The sequence below is a fragment of the Salvelinus fontinalis genome, chromosome 39 (genome assembly GCF_029448725.1).
Source record: "Salvelinus fontinalis isolate EN_2023a chromosome 39, ASM2944872v1, whole genome shotgun sequence".
Taxonomy (NCBI): Eukaryota; Metazoa; Chordata; class Actinopteri; order Salmoniformes; family Salmonidae; genus Salvelinus; species Salvelinus fontinalis.
In genome coordinates this window covers 19,659,939-19,679,620 of record NC_074703.1, presented here as the reverse complement: position 1 = coordinate 19,679,620, position 19,682 = coordinate 19,659,939, and the positions used below count along the sequence as shown (strand labels likewise).

The window sequence follows — 19,682 nt, the reverse complement described above, 5'->3', positions numbered from 1 at the left end:
AATTAAGTTAGAATATGAGAGAGAGAGAGAGAGAGAGACTCTTCTCCCGTGTGTGTGCCTGCCTGCTTGGGTGTACTTGTGTTTGAGAGCAGAGCGTTGTTTGCACATGTGGTGAGAGAGAGCGCGATCAGCCTTTTAGGCACACACACACCTGGCCGCGTTACCATGGTACCTCACCTCCTCTCTGGGGTGTGATGAGTGTGAAGGCATTCCCTACTGACCCCCTCCATGCCCAGCAGGCACCAGAGCGTGACTCAGAACCAGCATTTACCTAACATTCCTTATGTATATAGTGCCACAACCCTCCATCTCTTCTGCAGAGGCAGACACATAAGGGGTAATATGTGACTTATTCCCTGGAGGTGATAGAAATCACACATTTGAATGGACTGATTCCTCTAAAGAATGAAGCTACTGTTTCAGTATCGTATGGTCAGATATTGAGTAACTAGTTATTGTGTGTGGTTGTTATAAAATCAATTTCCCTGTCATTAAATTGTGAATTAGGTACACTTTGTTTCAATATGACATCTGTTATCTAGGCTGTATCACATCCTGCCGTGATTATGAGTCCCATAGTGCGGTGCACAACTGGCCCAGGGTCTTCCGGGTTTGGCCGGGGTAGCCAGTCATTGTAAATAAGAATTTGCTCTTAACTGACTTGCCTAGTTAAATAAAACGTCAAATAAAAATTAATTGAGTGGTTAGAAAGTCTCACTTTGTGTGTCCTCTTTCCTTTAATACCAGTTCATTAAATAACGAGTGACAGTCCAGTGACAACACTATGATTCCCATCCCAGTGAGGCCAGCATTCCCTCAGTTGAACTATTCTAAAAGGACCCATTAAATATATAAGGTTGGGCGAGGACGGGGGAGCCGTTACGCAACAGGAAGGCACGTCTCCAGAGAAAGAGGGTGGTTTGAAACGGGCTAGTGATACACCCTCAACTCGCCATATCTAGCCTACCCTTCTATTCCAGCTCACAGACACATGTCTGACTGTCGCTGCACTTAGAATAGGCTACATCAAATCACTGACCTACTCCTGGCATATAGTTTACCTTTTGTGAAATGTCAATGTATTTGTGTGCTTCTGATCAGTTCCGGGAGTGACAGCCCACAACAAACCACGAGTCAGAACAAGTGTCAAATTATTCGGCGAGAACAATCTTCTAACATATGGCAGTGTAGCAAGATAGGGAATGTTGGTTTCGTTGTTTATGCCTATTCAAGGCTGTTGATGTCCATTGACAGTCCTCCAACAGGAATAATGCCAGGTTACTGCCTATTAAATACCTGATAGACTATAGTTCTAAAGTTGATTGTAAACTTACCACCCAAAACTAAAACAAAGGAGAAATTTGAACACCGCACTCTTATCTAGATGTAGCCTAAAGTAATTATCAACAGTGCCGTTGGTTGAACAACATTGACTTCTTCAAAATGTTACTGCAACCAGAACGGCAGATAAAAGCCCAAATATTTGCCCATACCATATCCTGCTTCCGTGACAGTCATACCAACCCCCGAAAAAATGGGTCACACTGAAGCCATTCTCTTACCTGCAAGACACTGTGATTTCAACTTTGGTGGCAGGGATGGAAGCATTGAGCGGGTCGAAATCTCCTATTGACGCCATGTTGCGAAGCTATTGCAATTGTTCAAGATGGAAAATATTTTTGTCCAACCCCTTTTAGCAGTAGCAATCGGACAAACTACACCTCCTTTAGTGAAACGAGAACGAATGCATGTGGACGGAACGAAGAGGAATGCTCCGAGTAGGCTACTAGCGGTGGAGTGATGTCTATGGGTGGTGATAAGAGACATATATAAGCCTAGGCAACCGTACCACCTGACATGACATGAAGCCTTACTAACGTCTGCGTGACGCCTGTGTCCCATGTTAATGAAAGTAATAATGTGCATAGTTTATTTATATTAATTAAATCTCAACCATAAATGTTAGAAACTTACCATTTTTCCCATGCAAGAAGATATTCTGAGTAGCCACCTTGAATTATAATGTAGCCTACGCTTGTGTATTTCCTGTTATCGCTAATGGCCTAGAAAAGATGATGTCCAATCTATAGGTAATCTGTCTTTCCCTCAACACCTCATGGCATGGTATGTTATTTTATCTCACTGTATGCAGATCTAAATGTTGTTAGCCAATCACAGACTGTGTTGTTACCAGTTCTATCAAGTATAAATGTAAAATGGTTAAGTTTAGTGTTCGTTCCGGGTTTATCGGCAGGACGTCACAAGGAATCTGGATAGCAGTGACCGTTCATAGAGTGAGAGATGGGCACGGTATTTGAAAGCTTGGCGACGACACACAGACATACATTTTTTTTTTAATAAGCGGCAGAAGCGGTTTTCGAGTGTCTGCCCTAGATAGTTTCCTTAGAGATGATGAAAAGAACTACCAAGATGTCCTTGATCCAATTGAGGAGTAAGTAGTCTATATTTAAGTTGTGATATCGTTAGGAAATATTTAGGCCTACTATGTTTATAAGCCCAATTTGATTTCTTTGAAAATAATTACTTTTTGTTGAAACGAGTTGATGACGTATTATCGAAAGCACGTAGGCAATGTTATTTACTGTGTTGATAGGGGAGTAGGCTAGTGTACATTTGACTTGAAATAGACACAAACACATAATCTAATCAAAGTAATCAAAGCAAAATTATTGCACCTATTGAAATGTAATGCGTTTTTAGTGTGTATTCTGTTGCATTAAAAATGCCACTGTTGCCTATTAGATCAAATTCAGTGTGCACACGTCTGATTTGACTTGATCCATGTTCAGGTGAGGCCATTCCATGTCTTTATTGCTTTGTATGAGAAGGCAGTTTGGTAGAAGGTGGTGGACCATTTGAGGATGCTACAGTCACCCCTGGAGGAGGATCTTGGGACACTGCTATTTAAGTCTGAGCAGAGGTTGACGAAAACGTTCAAAGATAGTGTTGCTATATTGTGTTTTATTTTGAATACCAGCAGATGTTGGAGTAAAGAATGAAATGTGGTAAACTGAACAGGTTGAACGTGTTAGAAAAAGCGGTTCCAAACTGTTATATGGCAGTGTCCTGGTGTCCTGGCAATTGCCAGCAGCATACCACCCTGCATACCACTGCTGGCTTGCTTCTGAAGCTAAGCAGGGTTGGTCCTGGTCAGTCCCTGGATGGGAGACCAGATGCTGCTGGAAGTGGTGTTGGAGGGCCAGTAGGAGGCACTCTTTCCTCTGGTCTAAAAAATATCCCAATGCCCCAGAGCAGTGATTGGGGACACTGTCCTGTATAGGGTGCCGTCTTTCGGATGGGACGTTAAACGGGTGTCCTGACTCTCTGAGGTCATTAAAGATCCCATGACACTTATCGTAAGAGTAGGGGTGTTAACCCCGGTGTCCTGGCTAAATTCCCAATCTGGCCCTCAAACCATCATGGTCACCTAATAATCCCCAGTTTACAATTGGCTCACTCATCCCCCTCCTCTCCCCTGTAACTATTCCCCAGGTCGTTGCTGCAAATGAGAACGTGTTCTCAGTCAATTTACCTGGTAAAATAAATAAAAATAAATAAAAGTCCCCATAGGAGAACCCTTTAAAGAACAATTTTTGGTTCGAGTAACAACCCTTTTTGGTTCCATGTAAAACCATCTGTGGAATTGAACAAAAAAGGGTTCTACCTGGAATCAAAAAGGGTTCTTCAAAGGGTTCTCCTATGGGGACAGCGGAAGAATCCTTTTAGGATCTAGATAGCACATTTTTCCCTGAGTGTAGGCCTATATTGCCGTGGTTTTCTGTAAAAAATAAATGCAGCAATCCCTGTGCGTCTCTGGAGGATCTAGCAAGATAGCGAATCATTGCATCACCGACTCAGTATGACTATAATGAACATTTCTACCTTGCAATGATTAAGAGACTTGATACAAATAGCTAATCCTGGCAACCAATGTTCTAGCATTAATTAAATGAGGCAAGCAGATCAGAGATGTCAATGTAATATCTAAGAGTATGCTACAGTACGTGTATAGTGTAAATAACAACTACCAATAGACCTTCTAAATTTTAAGCATTTGGTCAATCAAATAATTACTCTGTAAAACGAACAATGCAGTTACTCTATTTAACTAATAGGATGAAAGAATTGACATACAAACAATGACAGTGTACATGAAATACATTATACATCACAGAATATACAGAGTATATGACTATCACCAATAGGCTAAAACAACGTGGTAACACGTGTCTTCAGTTCAGAATGGTCTCTAAGAAAAAACACGATGTGTGTCTGGTACACATTAGAGCTTGGTAGCAAGTTCTCAAAGTAGGAACAAATTCACTGTCCTTTAAACCAAACTCAAGCAGAAACTCACGCCTAACCTGAACTAACATTTCTTTGAACTTTGCTAGTTATAACAAAAGACAGGAAAACACAGCCAGATTTGAATCTAATCAACTCAATGTAAATGATAGGATCGCATCCTTGTGTCACTCCCTCTTTGAACTATCGGCTGCCTAACGAACAAAATATCAAATGGTTATGTATTTAAATCTAAAATATTGCTAGATTGGTTTTCACAGCTGTTTCATAAGGTGTTCGTTATTGTAAATTGTAACGTATCCCTTGATGGTATTTGTTAGTTCAACATTATTAATTATATCATAAGACATACAATTGATATGTTCAACCACAAGGATGTATTTATTTTAATCATCAACAGAGAACTAATATTATTTCAGTGTAAATAAGGGAATACCTGTTTAAAATGAAAACATGTCAGCCAGACAAGCCAGTGTATAAATCAAAGTGTATTTGCATATGAATGGATTTGAAATTAGCTCACTTTGTGATCTGTAAGGTAAGTAACATTAATGTGTGTGTGAGTGTCTCATGCCTGTTTATTCATAAAAAGCAGAAGATGGTAAATAACATTAATCGCAATGGTTAGTGTCAGTAACATGTTACGCGACGTGAACATGACGTGAGCACGACGTGAACATGACGTGAACAAGACGTATACATGACGTGTATGTGTCACGTGAACACGTCGGCAGTTTTACGCCTTAGAAACAAACTTGTCTCCGTCGACAGTCCATGTTAATTCATGGCGGTATTTTATGGCGGTAGGAAGACATTACGTGACTAGGTCTCTTCTCACGTCACCCCGCTCCTCCGCTCTCTCCACTGGCTTCCAGTTGAAGCTCGCATCCGCTACAAGACCATGTTGCTTGCCTACGGAGCTGCGAGGGGAACGGCACCTCAGTACCTCCAGGCTCTGATCAGGCCCTACACCCAAACAAAGGCACTGCGTTCATCCACCTCTGGCCTGCTCGCCTCCCTACCACTGAGGAAGTACAGTTCCCGCTCAGCCCAGTCAAAACTGTTCGCTGCTCTGGCCCCCCAATGGTGGAACAAACTCCCTCACGACGCCAGGACAGCGGAGTCAATCACCACCTTCCGGAGACACCTGAAACCCCACCTCTTTAAGGAATACCTAGGATAGGATAAAGTAATCCTTCTGACCCCCCCCCCCTTAAAAGATTTAGATGCACGGTTGTAAAGTGGCTGTTCCACTGGATGTCATAAGGTGAATGCACCAATTTGTAAGTCGCTCTGGATAAGAGCGTCTGCTAAATGACTTAAATGTAAATGTAAATGTAGGTGAGAGGTATCAGTAGCTTCACGAGGCTTAATTATGGCATGAATCACCCCCCATAGATGTCACTTCATAGGCTAACAGTAAGCGTCACCTACATGCGCTGGGAGCTGGAATGTGCGCCTTGCACAAAATAATGTCACAGATGCCCATCTGATAAGTAGGCTACAATCATAACAGACATTCATAAGAGACCTACAGTAAGGACACTTGAAACAAGTCATCAAATAGGAGTTAGGCTAACCCTGACCATGTCATGACTTATAATAACATACATGATTATGATAGAGCCTGTGTGTAATAGGTCTTAAAGCCTCCCACTACAAATATGGCTCACACACAGACCCTTCGCTAGCTGGTGAGAGAAACCATTACCACACCTTTAGGCAACCAGCCAGCAATCATCAAAGAGTTACTGTAAGTGATGCCCAAAAAGATCATTTGAAATATGTACACTCACATGCTGACCACACCGCTCGCGTTGCAAAATAAATGTGCACATACATGTTATTCAATCATTGCACCCAGACTACTCGCATGCGCCAACGAGCGTCTGCGTTGCCAAGTGCAAAAATAGAAGTCAGTTCTATTTGTGACGCTGAACGCGGTGCAAGTCCTGCCTCTCCCATCTTCTCATTGGTTTATAGAAGCAGATACCCACGTGCCATCTCCTCATTGTTTATAAGCTCGTGGGTGATTGAAAGATGAACTGAGGTCAGTCGGTAGTGGTAATACACCTATAAAAGTTAGATGCCAATCGTCATATAAATTCCAAAGAAAAAAAGCCCGTAAGGAGAAGAGATGACTAGAAACTATTCGGTTGACCATTTTATGTATGGATTAATTGTCGGAGTAGAGGACCTTGTGCATTTCAGGTAAAATAACAACTCAACGTTTATATGCCAGGACAAATTAGCTAGCAACAGCAAGCTAGCTAAATATGACAACTTTGCTAGCAACTGCAAGCTAGCTTGCTAAATTGCCATAAATGTTTAATGCTTTAATATAATTGGTTCAGAGTTTGTTTTGATATTTCAACCTGTGTGTCGTGATCGCTTTTGGTGTGGGGGACAAAATCAATTTGCGCACGATGGCGCGCGTCCGTTTTGGTCATGGTGTCACATGCACGCACACACAAAACACACAGTCATGACGCAAATGCGCACATACATGGACGCACACACATGAAACTACACACACACACACAGAGAGAGAGAGAGAACGAGAGAGACAGAGTATACACTAGTGTATAAACATATCCATAAAACATGAAACAGCATCCATTTTCACTCATAGGCGTGAGGAGTCCGGGTGAAAGTAACACAACAGCCTATTTAATGCATGACCCCACAGGTTAAAAGAAAAATAATTCCATGTGGAAATCCATGCCTCTGTATCCTCTAATGTTTTATACAGTAGGCCTATTTCACTCTATTTAGTGGTGTTTATGTATGGCAACATACCTGCACTCTCGGGACCAGAAGTAATATACCCCCACTTGTATTGAGTGCCCTCCTACACATCCCTACAGAGCTGATTGAATATAATAAAACAGCCTCTCTATAAAACAGCCTATAATATCAGCTGCCCACTCAGCTGTAACAGGTCAATGTGTTAAAGATAGTGAGCCCACTGCAAGGTATATGGGCAATTCCACGGTAACGGAATTACAGACTCGTTTAAAAAAAATGTTTTATGCCAAACAAAAAACATTGATTTCAAAGTTTAACAAACCATACAACTTTATGCACAAGGACTACTTTTAACCATTTCCACTGAAAAATTTACATAAACTAATTTAGTGGAAGAACTGTGCAGATGGAAACTTTGGTAACGGAATTACGGTAAAATCTCCCTCAGGTTTGATGTGACCACGTTTTCCAAAAGTTATGACATGACAGCTTGAGTTTGAACTACAGTAAGTGAACTGTATTTACACCCGGTAGCAGAATTACGGTAACAAAATTAAATCCCTGATCTGTACTACATAGAAATGCATAATTATGGGTATGATTGTCATTCTCCTCATGTTTTACAAGTTTGAACATCACAGTGAGGCACAGCAGAGCACAGTATAGTACATTGGAGTACAATACAGCAGAGCACAGTATAGTACATTGGAGTACAATACAGCAGAGCACAGTATAGTACATTGGAGTACAATACAGCAGAGCACAGTAGAGTACATTGCAGTACAATACAGCAGAGCACAGTAGAGTACATTGCAGTACAATACAGCAGGGTAGAGTAGAGTTCAGTACAGTACAGTACAGTAGAGTTCTATACTATACTCTACTTTTCTTTACTGTACTGTATTGTATTGGACAGTACTCTACTGTGCTCGGCTCACTGTACTGTACTGTATTGTATTGTACTGTATTGAACTGTACTCTACTTACTGTAATGTATGCTGTACTGTGCTATCCAAACTTGTGAAACACATGTCTATAATAGGTTCAGATTTGATCCTGTCATGTCCGTCTGTGGACAGTAACATCAATGCCAGGGTGGACTGATCAAATTTCAACTACTTTTTAACGTCTATGGATGTCCAGTGTTGGTCAGTGCTCAGCAGGTGAGGATGCTGGTTAAAGTAAATGGAAAGAGAGGGGACTCATGGGTAGGTGTCAGTAAGAGCTAGAAGAGGTGACATTGACTGGACATTACTTGAGGCGGCAGGTAGCCTAGTGGTTAGAGTGTTGGGTCAGTAACAGAAAGGTTTCTGGATCGAATCCCCGAGCTGACAAGGTAAACAGCTGTCGTTCTGCCCCTGAACAAGGCAGTTAAGCCACTGTTCCCCGGTAGGCCGTCATTTGTTCTTGCCTAGTTAAATTTGAAAGAGAAAAAAAATATCAATTATGAGCTGAACATGACAGTGGAAGGGAGGTCAATAGCAGGAGACACTATGAGCTGAACATGTCAGTGGAAGGGAGGTCAATAGCAGGAGACACTATGAGCTGAACATGTCAGTGGAAGGGAGGTCAATAGCAGGAGACACTATGAGCTGAACATGTCAGTGGAAGGGAGGTCAATAGCAGGAGACACTATGAGCTGAACATGTCAGTGGAAGGGAGGTCAACAGCAGGAGACACTATGAGCTGAACATGACAGTGGAAGGGAGGTCAATAGCAGGAGACACTATGAGCTGAACATGTCAGTGGAAGGGAGGTCAATAGCAGGAGACACTATGAGCTGAACATGTCAGTGGAAGGGAGGTCAACAGCAGGAGACACTATGAGCTGAACATGTCAGTGGAAGGGAGGTCAATAGCGGCTGACCCAACTGGTTTTTGACTATTATGATTTCCCACTGTAGCGAATTCAGCTTCAGTCATTTCGTTAGTGATTTTTTGGGGTAATTCCGTTACCAATTTAATAACCCGAATGACGAGTTTTAATAACTTAATAATTCATAAACAAAATTGATATCAGTAAAATCACTTTAATTAATTGGTAAGTCTACCATTGCTTGTTACTTCTGTGAACTTTCATTATCCTCCCTTCTCATGAGGGAGAGAAATTAGAAAATATATTCAAGATAAGTATGAGGGTTTTTGGTAACGGAATTACAAGGCACAAGACAATATTTCTTCAACTTACACAAGGTAAACAATTTCTCCAATACTAAATATAAGGGTTGATATTAGTTGGCAGGGGTCTATACATCGACATTATTGTGTTTTTGATGTATTTCTAATACCCTTTAAGACTTTTTCTGGTAGGTGTTTTCTAAGACCCCTTTTCCATCTGTTTATCCACAAATCAAAGCCTTTAATTATGCCACATTTTTAAGATGGAAAATGGTTGAAAAATGTATCTATGCCTTCATTTCCCCAAAACATAGACTCTTTCATTTGACAACCAATTTGGTATACTTCTATGAACTTCACATATTGGTGCTCATGGGTCCTTTTCGATGGAAATGCCCTTAGGTAATAAATAAAATGCACCTTATCATAACCTGTGTACTGAGGGGAAGAATATCTCCCTGACATTTCTTCCCCTATTCTTCTTGTCCCTCGCTCCATCCCCCCACCATCCTCTTGATCCTCCCCCAGCAGATGCCAGGAAACTCACTCTGGCTGTGTCTGAAATGGAACATTATTCCCTGTATGTGAGGTAAGCATTGTTATATGTGGTATTGACCTTCTCACTGTTTCTCAGTCTAACCGAGCTATCTTACCTTGGTCAACCCTTTATTCCAAAGCCAAATTACACGACCTGTGACTCAACAGGGAAATAAAGAGTATTGTAGAAATATCTACAGACACTGAAGAGGTGATTCAAGCAATGATTCACTGGGTCAATATGATCTCTCTCTCACACACACACACACACACGCACACACACACACCAAGAGAGATTGGATGAATGTATCCAGTCACATAATCCCTATGACAGAACCCCCCCTGTCAAACCCATATAGATTGAGCTAAAAATAGCCCCAGACAGGAACTCTTATCCCACATAGCTGTTACCGAGGTCGGTCTGTACATTGATTTACTATGAAACTGTAAGAATACCGTCTGGGTCCTGGTGTTATCTTGGAATAAAGAATGTTAGATATCTGAGAAACAGCGAACAGACCAAGAAACCTTATCAGAATATGCTGACAGTGCATTAAGAATCCTGGTCGTTTCTAGAACTCTGATGTTCAGCGGTTTAAAATGGAAATAATCGTTGATAGAGAAATAATGCGTTGATGAGACCAATAAACGATGTCAGATTGTGCTGGCAGTGCAGTAGGAATCCTGGTTGTTTTAGGAACACCGACTTAACTCAATATGGCTGGACCACATTGTATTAAATATACAGTAGCTTGTGGTGTGTGGAACAGTGTTAAGACATGGACATAGTCCGTGGTACAGTTCTGTTCTTATTGTACACAGGAAACTCTGATGCTCCAATTGTTGTACGTTAAATGCTGATTCATTCCCATCACTTCTCTTCTTCAGGGGATGTATGGAGCTAAGTAAAGGAACATGATGATTCCACCTGCAGTGCTATCAAAAGGAGAAAGAAGCTAATGGGAAAAATAAGGATGGCATCGTAGTTCACCCTCAATAAATGTATACAATGTTGGTCACCTGTGTGCCTACGTGACCAGTGACCCATGGTGAGCCCACATATGTTGGGTCAAGGGTCGCTGGTCACATGCATACTGTAGGTAGGCACACAGGTGACATGTAGGAAGTGGGAATTCACAGGTATGGAGAGCATATTGTATAGTTCTTACCATGCTCACCGTTTGTACCTTGGAACTATGATATTTGCCTATATTCTGCCTTTATGGAATTCTTGCAATGTTTTCATCTTTGCTGCGAACAAATGAGCAAAAGACCCAACCAAATATATCCGTTTAGAAAGCAGGTTGCTTTGCATGCGTTTATGAACATTTGCAATCCCACCTAGGCGATCAGGAATTTACTACAAAAGGAAGAACACCTGTCAAGGAGATAGAATCGTTTTCCTGCAACAAATTAAAAACTGCTACGGACTGAATACCTACCGAAGAACAGGAGGAAGGAAAACAAATCTCCGGCACCAAAGTTAGTGAAACTCTGTTTTGAAACCGTGTCATGTTTCCTAATGTGATACTGTATTATACTGCCACCAATCGGTGGCACCAGGGCAACACACATCTCCACGTTGAAAGATATAACAGTCCATGTTATTTTTGACAGATGCAATTTATTTCCACACCTCATCTGACATTAGAATCACTAGAAAGGCGGCAGATGTCCACGAGGAAGAGAGACGGATTCTTATTTCCATAAAGATGTGGTCATATGTCATCCCAATCTCGGGATCCTGGGCTAGTCCACACAGATTACGTTGTGATACTGTACTATCTACAGTATAAGATTGACAGGCACTGATAATAACACACACGTCTAGAGTTTTGTTATATTCTGTTCAGCTCGTTCCTGAATCAGATTTGGGGAAGGGCGTACGTGGGCACAGGAAAACTAACTTAGATGTTTTTTACTACTAGGTATTAATGCACTGCAAATCCGTGTATACAACCAATAAACTTTGAGGTGATTTAAGAAAGGGCATACGCCTGTGCACAGGTAACCTCACTTTACTTGGGCTCTGAAATGATTGAAGAAGGCCATTGGATACAACATGAAATGGAAGATCGGAACTTAGGAGGTTTCAAAGCCACCATGAAAACACACATAAATGCAAACATTTTGACAGGCCATTTTTGTAGTTTGAGGTTTGAATGTACTTGTACGATACAAAGAGAGTAAGACCACCGCAGAGGTACCGTACTGTACACAGGCAAGTAAAACGGAATGTGTTGGCTCAAGGTACTCAGCACAGCCCGTTGACTATCACAGAGAAGGTTGGTCATTTGGTCGCACACAATCTGCATGAAAAAAGCAACACTTGAATTCGGGTTGAGATGAACCTCCACAATCGCATTTGTGGTATGATGACGACACACCCTCCTTGAACTTTGTTTCTGTAGCAGAGATCAGCTACACCGTCCCACACCACTAGTTCACTGTGCTATTCCCCACTGAGACATCCCTATTTCCCCACTGAGACATCCCTATTCCCCCACTGAGACACCCCTATTCCCCCACTGAGACATCCCTATTCCCCCACTGAGACATCCCTATTCCCCCACTGAGACACCCCTATTCCCCCACTGAGACACCCCTATTCCCCCACTGAGACATCCCTATTCCCCCACTGAGTCATCCCTATTCCCCACTGAGACACCCCTATTCCCCCACTGAGACACCCCTATTCCCCACTGAGACATCCCTATTCCCCACTGAGACACCCCTATTCCCCCACTGAGACACCCCTATTCCCCCACTGAGATATCCCTATTCCCCACTGAGACATCCCTATTCCCCCACTGAGACATCCCTATTCCCCACTGAGACACCCCTATTCCCCCACTGAGACATCCCTATTCCCCCACTGAGACATCCCTATTCCCCCACTGAGACACCCCTATTCCCCCACTGAGACATCCCTATTCCCCCACTGAGACATCCCTATTCCCCCACTGAGACACCCCTATTCCCCCACTGAGACACCCCTATTCCCCCACTGAGACACCCCTATTCCCCCACTGAGACACCCCTATTCCCCCATTGAGACACCCCTATTCCCCCACTGAGACACCCCTATTCCCCCACTGAGACACCCCTATTCCCCCACTGAGACATCCCTATTCCCCACTGAGACATCCCTATTCCCCCACTGAGACATCCCTATTCCCCCACTGAGACATCCCTATTCCCCCACTGAGACATCCCTATTCCCCCACTGAGACATCCCTATTCCCCCACTGAGACATCCCTATTCCCCCACTGAGACATCCCTATTCCCCCACTGAGACATCCCTATTCCCCCACTGAGACATCCCTATTCCCCCACTGAGATATCCCTATTCCCCACTGAGACATCCCTATTCCCCACTGAGACTATATGAGTCTCCCATAGGGTTAGGCAGTAGGAGCTGAAGACCAACCTCCATAGGGGCCTTATTTAGAAGACCCCCCCCCCCCCCCCTCCTGACACAGAGAGATGATTCCACGCACTGTAGCGGAAGTGTGACCCGCTTGGAGGTCCTCCATCCATGGATCATTGTGCAGAGCAGCAGTAAATAGATTGAGTAGTAGATCCAGCAGGCAGCAATAGATCCCTAGGGCTGTAGTAGATCCAGAGTGATCTAGTAGGTCCACAGCGCCGTGTCGAGTCACAGTCCGGAGGTCTCCTTCTCAGTGTCAATGGATCCCTTCCTCCAAAGAACCCTTTGCTTGCCAAATCTTCACTGTCCGGTCACTGTCACACAAGAGAGAACATGACATCACTGGATCAACATGCGTATCAGAGGTTTGATTATCTCTCTCTTAGGTTAAACTTTGTTATTATAGTAACAGTGGGTTGATTTACTCAGAAGGGTTAGGGTCAGGTTATGATCTGGATCATGGTCAAAGGTAGGAGATATATTCTCTGAAGGTAGGGGTTATGGTCAGGTTTGCCTGACATCAAGGGTCATGTTAGGGTTAGGCGTTAAACTCACTCTGAGGCAGTGAATAGCTGGCTGCTGTTGGTAGCCAGTCCGTTCACAGGGCTGTCGTGTCCCCTCAGGTCCCCGAGCGGTGCCAGGGTATCAGCGTGCCACAGTTTCAGCAGACCTCCCCTGTCTGCACTCAGCACTACCGGGCACCCTGGCATCACACCCAGCGCACTTACCCAGTCAGAGTGGGCAATCGCCACCTGCTGTGGGGGAAGCAAGTACGTACTAGGTCAAAACAGGGCTACAAACTGTTGAAAAATAACTGCTTGGGACAATACATTTTGTTTACTACCACTACTGGTCTTGCAATGATGATAATGTTGCAGCTAGCAAAAACAATTCAACAGAACAAGACTTGATGCTTACAAAGCAACATTGCAATGTGAAAATCACAGCTATCAGCTCATTGTATGTTTTTGAGAGCCTTGTCTTCTTTCAGGTACTAGCAGTACAGTATATACAGCTAGTGTCCAGTAGGTCTCACCTGTACTAGTCGTTTCCGGGACAGGTCCCACTTCTTGATGCAGTAGTCTCTGGAGCTGCTGTAGAGGCTGTCCCCCTGAACAGCCAGAGAGACTATACCCTCCTGGTGTGGCGGATCAAAGTTGTGACAGGACACAATGCTGCCCTGGACACCCTCAGTCACCTCAAACATCTTCAGGGTGTGGTCCTTGGACCCCGTTAGGACCATGTCTTGACCGTTGCTCAACTGGTCGACGGTCAGACACAAGACCGGACCCAGGTGACCCGTCAGCTTCCCAGTAGACACAAACCTAGAGCATAAGGTCAGGGTTCAAGGGTCAGGAAGAGTTCAGATCTAGGAGTCTTCGGTACAACTAAAGATCATACTTGGGAGAAATGACTCAGCATTCACTATCTATCTTTACTTCACTCTACATTCAGCACCTGTGCCTGTTTAAGTGTACACAATTCCTCTCCTTTTATCTTCATTTTGTGCCACCTCCAGTCCTTACTTAAACTCAACAAGATGTTCAACTACTCTTCATTCTTACTTCCTGAGGTCCCACATGCGGACTGAGTTGCCAGAGGCGGAGTAGAGGTAGGATCCCGTAGGGTTCAGAGAAATCTGGTTGATCTGGTTCTCTCCTGGAGGGATGGACAGGGACCTGAGAGACACACAGCTGTCCCCTGTACTCACCTGGCCCGACGACCTTCGACACACACACACACACACACACACACACACACACACACACACACACACACACACACACACACACACACACACACACACAGTCAATACCATGTCCATGGGAATGACATTGTGTAAAAGTACTTCTTTCAAGTAGCAAATCTCTCTTGGTGTTTGTATATATATTTACTCACGTGAGTGTGCGTATGCACTTGGCGGAGTCTCGGATGTCCCAGACCTTGATGTAAGCGGTGGAGACAGTGAAGACCAGGCTGGAACAGTATCTAACAGACACCACACTGCTGGGATGATCTCCCAGAGACATGATCTCTTGACCAGTCACCAGGTTCCACACCTTACACGTACGATCTGACAACACACACACACACACACACACAAACAGGGGTTCGAAGTCAATGGTTAGGGGTTAACGATGAGTGTTCAATACGGCAGAAACACCATCAACCACACCAGAAAGCTAGATGAAGCTAATACCAAATAATATGACTTACACTCATCTGAGCCTTTCAGGTGTGAGAAGTCTCTAGGGGTCATGGTTTAGAGGTCAAGGGTTGTTTTTTTGTTTCCGAACATTATAGAACTAGAGAGCTGTACCTTTAGAGCCAGTGAAGAGCAGGTCATCAGTGCAGTCGACACACATGACAGGTTTGGTGTGTCCCTCAGCCACATAGACACACTGTAGTCTGGCAGCATGGCTGATCTTAGGGGATGACACAGGGTTGACCACCCCTCTATAACAGGATAACAGGGACAAAAGACAATGTATTAAGTCTGTTAGGACAGTGGTTCCCAAACTGTGGGGGGGGGTGCAAGGGAACCCCCGAGTGAAGCACCAGAAGTGGGTACAACTATGACCATGGTGACGTCATACGAACATGACATTTGTGGCAAACATTGTGAAGTGGTGTGGCTCCTACGTTGGTTTGGTGTCTGCGATTTTGGTCTTCTCTGTGGCTGTGGGCGTGGGTATGTGCGACTTTGTCTCTCTCGCTGGGTGACCCTTGGGGTCCATAGGTGTGTGTTCCTTGACGCCTAAGGGGGGTTGTCCTCCCTTCTCTAGCATCCTCCTGCGTGTTAGAGGCGAGCGTTCCAGTGATCTCCTCTCAGCTCCAGATCTACACAACACCGAGACAGACAGACCAGCGACATGAACAGTTGAAGTGATATCCCTGGATGGTCAGCTGAAGTCACATACATCACGGAAGGTTACAATGCATTCTGGGTCAAGTTAAACATTCTATCCTTTTCGTGCTGATGCCCTTTTTTTCCAACAATGACACTGTTAAGATGTGAAGCCTGACCGATCAAATTCTCGTACAGTACGTAAGGATTTACTCCACAGGTATCTCACTGTATTTCCTGTACTATAGTTCTAAAAACTAAACCCAAAGACATTTGACGAAAAATAAGGACTTACAGTCCAGCTATCCTTGTGGACAGTGCTGAGGTGGACACAGTGAGTTCCCTGTCCCCGAGATATCCTGCTACTGTCCCCATGTCCCCTGTCCCTTCCTGGGCCTCTGTCGGGGGTAGCAGGGGTGCAGAGAAGTCCCCTGTAGGGGAGTCAAATTCACCACTACCAGCATAGAGCAGCTCCATCTGGGTGGTTGTCCTTCTGCGTGCCTGTGGTATTGGGATGGATCCAATCAATCAATCAATCAATAACATAACCATTCATAAAGAGTGTTTTGAAAATAGCATTTATCTCAAAGTGCTTATCAGTAACTACTTTATTTGAGACTTTATGAAAATGTCATTAAAATGGTGTTTAGAGAAATGCTTTGCGTGTGAAGTACGGTAGATGACTGTACCTTCCTAGGTTTGGCCTCTCCACACAGCTTGAGGAGGTCAGAGGTCAACGAACTGAAACAGAGACAGAGGGGCAATTTACATGTTTATTTTATTTAATCTTTACTTAACAAGTCAGCTAAGAACAAACTCTTATTTACAATGATGTTACTCATAGTCTATTGACAGCGTGTTGACGGACTACCCCAATAAAGTATAATCATACATGAAAGATGGAATCCGCAGTAGGAGAAACAGCGCCACTGTCCAACCCACAGCCATTGTTATTGTTCACAAAACGCAGTCCATATTCTGCTGTTCTATTGCGCGTACAATGATGTCCAAAGGGGGAAAAAACTGTGTTCGTTGTTTGCAGTAACTTCTTTGTTTTTGTAACATCGCAAACGGATGTGGCAGTTTCACCATTAAGGATTCCAGCTTTAAGTGATGAAATTCAATATTTAATATCCTCATTGTCTTGTCTGAGTCAAATGTTTTTTTACCTTCCCTCTGTGGCTGGGCTGGCGGTAGAGGACTCATCACTACTGCTGTCATCTTCATTCTCTGCTTGAGGACAGAACCATACAGTACACCTTGTTACACTGGGCCCTCAGATACACAACGTGCCTCAGTTACTGCATGGTCGGACATGTGGGAGTTATGGCTTCACAGCATGTTTTCAAATATCCCATTACTAGCACTAAACTTGTGTTACTTTACTATCTTAAACTGTTGGAGGATGACCATTTTCAAAGTCAATTTACAGTCTGGATATCACAAAGAAAACAAATGCATACATTGTTTTCAAACTAATGCTGCAGCAGCAGCAAAACAATAGTTTGAATTCAAAGAGCTCTGTACAAGGTTCAAAGTTCAGAGGTCAGGTTAAATGCATCAGGGGTCAGAAGGAGGTCAATAGTATAGTATACTATACTGTATATTAGTATGATGTATCTGACATTTTCATTTTATGGTGGGTAACTTAGTAAAGGTTGTAGTTGGAGTAGTACTCTAGTTAAGGCCTGAACGTCAGGTTTGCGTGGGGGTCAGGGTTTAAGCTATTGCTAATTCTTCATTTTCAGATCGTCCTGAATGAGTCAGCTGAACAGGAGAAAGCTAGACATCCACAAAGAGGATGGGAAGGGTCAGACAGGGAAGTTGGGGACAGGGGGCAACATACCACCTCATGCACCTCATGGCAAAGTTACGTTCTCAGGTTAGTCTTAAAGGGGAGTTTTAGAGGGAGGAGGGGCTTTAGGGGAGACCCATGGTCTCTGGGACCAGTCAGTCTGGTGTCTGTTACTTACCCACCACTAGGTAACCTATCTCTGTTTGAATTCAGGGTGAACAAACAGGGGGGAAAAAAACAAAGAAATCAAAGTCAAACAAAAGCTAAAAGAATGGAGACACTTTATTTTACAGTCCCGTTTCAGTGTGTATTTTACTAGAATACGTAATGGTACATGTTTTACTGAACCCGAAAGAAAAACAATATTGGAGATATGTTGTGAATGTCAGTTAACACAGTGGACTGTAAAATAAAGTGTAACCAAAAAAATGATGAACTGAAAAGCAGTGTGTTTATACCACTGAGCCATCTATACCTTGCAGTGCGTTGCCCAGCAGAGCGTCCAGCTCAGGGTTGAGTTCGGCTTTCTCCTTCAGCATGTGGAACAGCAGCTGGTTCTGAGTGGCGCTATTGATCTCTGTCTGCTTCAGCCTACCCTCCATCATCTTCACCTGGGAATCCTTCTGGGCCGCCTGTAGACCCTGGAAGATGCACGTACCAGTAAAATCATACATTACATACATGACAGACACACGTAAATTCCACACTGACATCAACAGAGTGTTGTGACACTCAGCCCACAGAACAGCAGACACGTATGTTTAACTCTATAATAAACTAAGTGTTTAAAAAAAAAATCATAAAGTTGGTAGATTTACAATAGCCTAAATGCCGCTTAATCGAAAGGTAGAGAGAACTCAGTAGGGACAGGTGTACTGTGGTCACCTTGTTGATGGCCATGTGCAGGAAGTGATCAAGCAGGAAGCGGGCTTCTGATAGGTTACAGGAGCTGATCACCGCGGTAACGTCCACTGTGTCTCCCTCCTCCTGCATCCCGACAACATCACAGTCAGTCATAATAACAGTTATGAAGAAAAAAGTGTGTGCTGGCATCAGCTGTACTAATAACCAGAAGGGGTCAACTTCCTGAAGAAAATGTGCGTGTTTGCGTCAGCTAACCTTCGCCTCCTCCATCTGCATGATGTTAGCCTGGCAGTCAGCGATGCTGTCGTTGACGTAGTCGATGTTGGCCGCCAGGGCGTCCGTCTCCTCGTTCAAAGACTGGATGCTTCGGTCCGTGTCGGCCCCCTCTGTGGCGATCTTCTCCCTCTTACGAGACACCTTCTCCCTTCGCTTGGTCAGGTCCTCGCGTTGCTGTAAGAAGAAGCAGGGAGGGAGGTAGAGAGACGAGAGTTGTAATAAAACTGCTCTAACAATCTTAGAAGTAAAGGAGCTTGGAGGAACCTTTCGGGGATTCTAAAAATTGACACACAGGGGGAACCTTTTCCAGGTCACGAAGGTTCCTTGAGGAACCCCTCTGAAAAGGTTCTTCGAGGAACCCCTGTGACATGAGCCATATCTTTTCGCATAAGTGTCACAGATTGACACTTATACGCTGATACTGGGCTGCCTGTGTAAAGATTCAAACCGGAACGTTTTTGTGATGGGACGGATACGTTTCTTTACCTTTTTAATAATATAGAAGATTGGAGACGTGGCTTATTGGAGGAGTGGCTTTCAGATATTTATTTTTGGCCACCTGTAAGAGTAAATGGCATTCCTGTTCATCATATAAAGTTTGTACACAACAAAGTGAAATGTTCCTGAAATGTTTATGCATATTACATATTCTAATATAACAACAAGATATCACAGTCTGACTTTATGCCCTTCGACCAACGTCTATTTTTGATGAGTAAACTGACTTAATCTCCTGATGA

At 43.6% G+C, this 19,682-nt stretch overlaps 2 protein-coding genes across 13 annotated transcripts in view; both read right to left on the bottom strand.

The window, feature by feature from the left end:
* LOC129838865 (copine-8) overlaps positions 1–1,817 on the bottom strand; it is a 141,208-nt gene extending 139,391 nt beyond the window's left edge. Inside the window, exon 1 of one of the 2 annotated variants that reach the window (XM_055906098.1) lies at positions 1,563–1,817. In XM_055906098.1, the coding sequence (XP_055762073.1) occupies positions 1,563–1,639 (77 nt within the window). In that variant the 5' untranslated portion in view covers positions 1,640–1,817. The remainder of the gene's footprint in view (positions 1–1,562) is intronic. The other variant, XM_055906097.1, reaches the window with a different exon arrangement.
* Positions 1,818–13,014: 11,197 nt separating this feature from the next.
* The window catches only part of LOC129838326 (kinesin-like protein KIF21A), a 39,459-nt gene continuing 32,791 nt past the window's right edge, over positions 13,015–19,682 (bottom strand). For 2 of the 11 annotated variants that reach the window (XM_055905245.1, XM_055905252.1), the window contains 14 exons: positions 18,922–19,116; positions 18,688–18,789; positions 18,278–18,443; positions 17,981–18,001; positions 17,177–17,240; positions 16,697–16,748; positions 16,303–16,508; positions 15,803–16,000; positions 15,480–15,616; positions 15,059–15,233; positions 14,725–14,883; positions 14,196–14,484; positions 13,715–13,914; positions 13,015–13,473 (listed from right to left, as the gene is read on the bottom strand). In XM_055905245.1, the coding sequence (XP_055761220.1) occupies positions 13,416–13,473; positions 13,715–13,914; positions 14,196–14,484; positions 14,725–14,883; positions 15,059–15,233; positions 15,480–15,616; positions 15,803–16,000; positions 16,303–16,508; positions 16,697–16,748; positions 17,177–17,240; positions 17,981–18,001; positions 18,278–18,443; positions 18,688–18,789; positions 18,922–19,116 (2,022 nt within the window). In that variant the 3' untranslated portion in view covers positions 13,015–13,415. The remainder of the gene's footprint in view (positions 13,474–13,714; positions 13,915–14,195; positions 14,485–14,724; positions 14,884–15,058; positions 15,234–15,479; positions 15,617–15,802; positions 16,001–16,302; positions 16,509–16,696; positions 16,749–17,176; positions 17,241–17,980; positions 18,002–18,277; positions 18,444–18,687; positions 18,790–18,921; positions 19,117–19,682) is intronic. The other 9 variants (XM_055905250.1, XM_055905253.1, XM_055905251.1 and 6 more) reach the window with 6 other exon arrangements.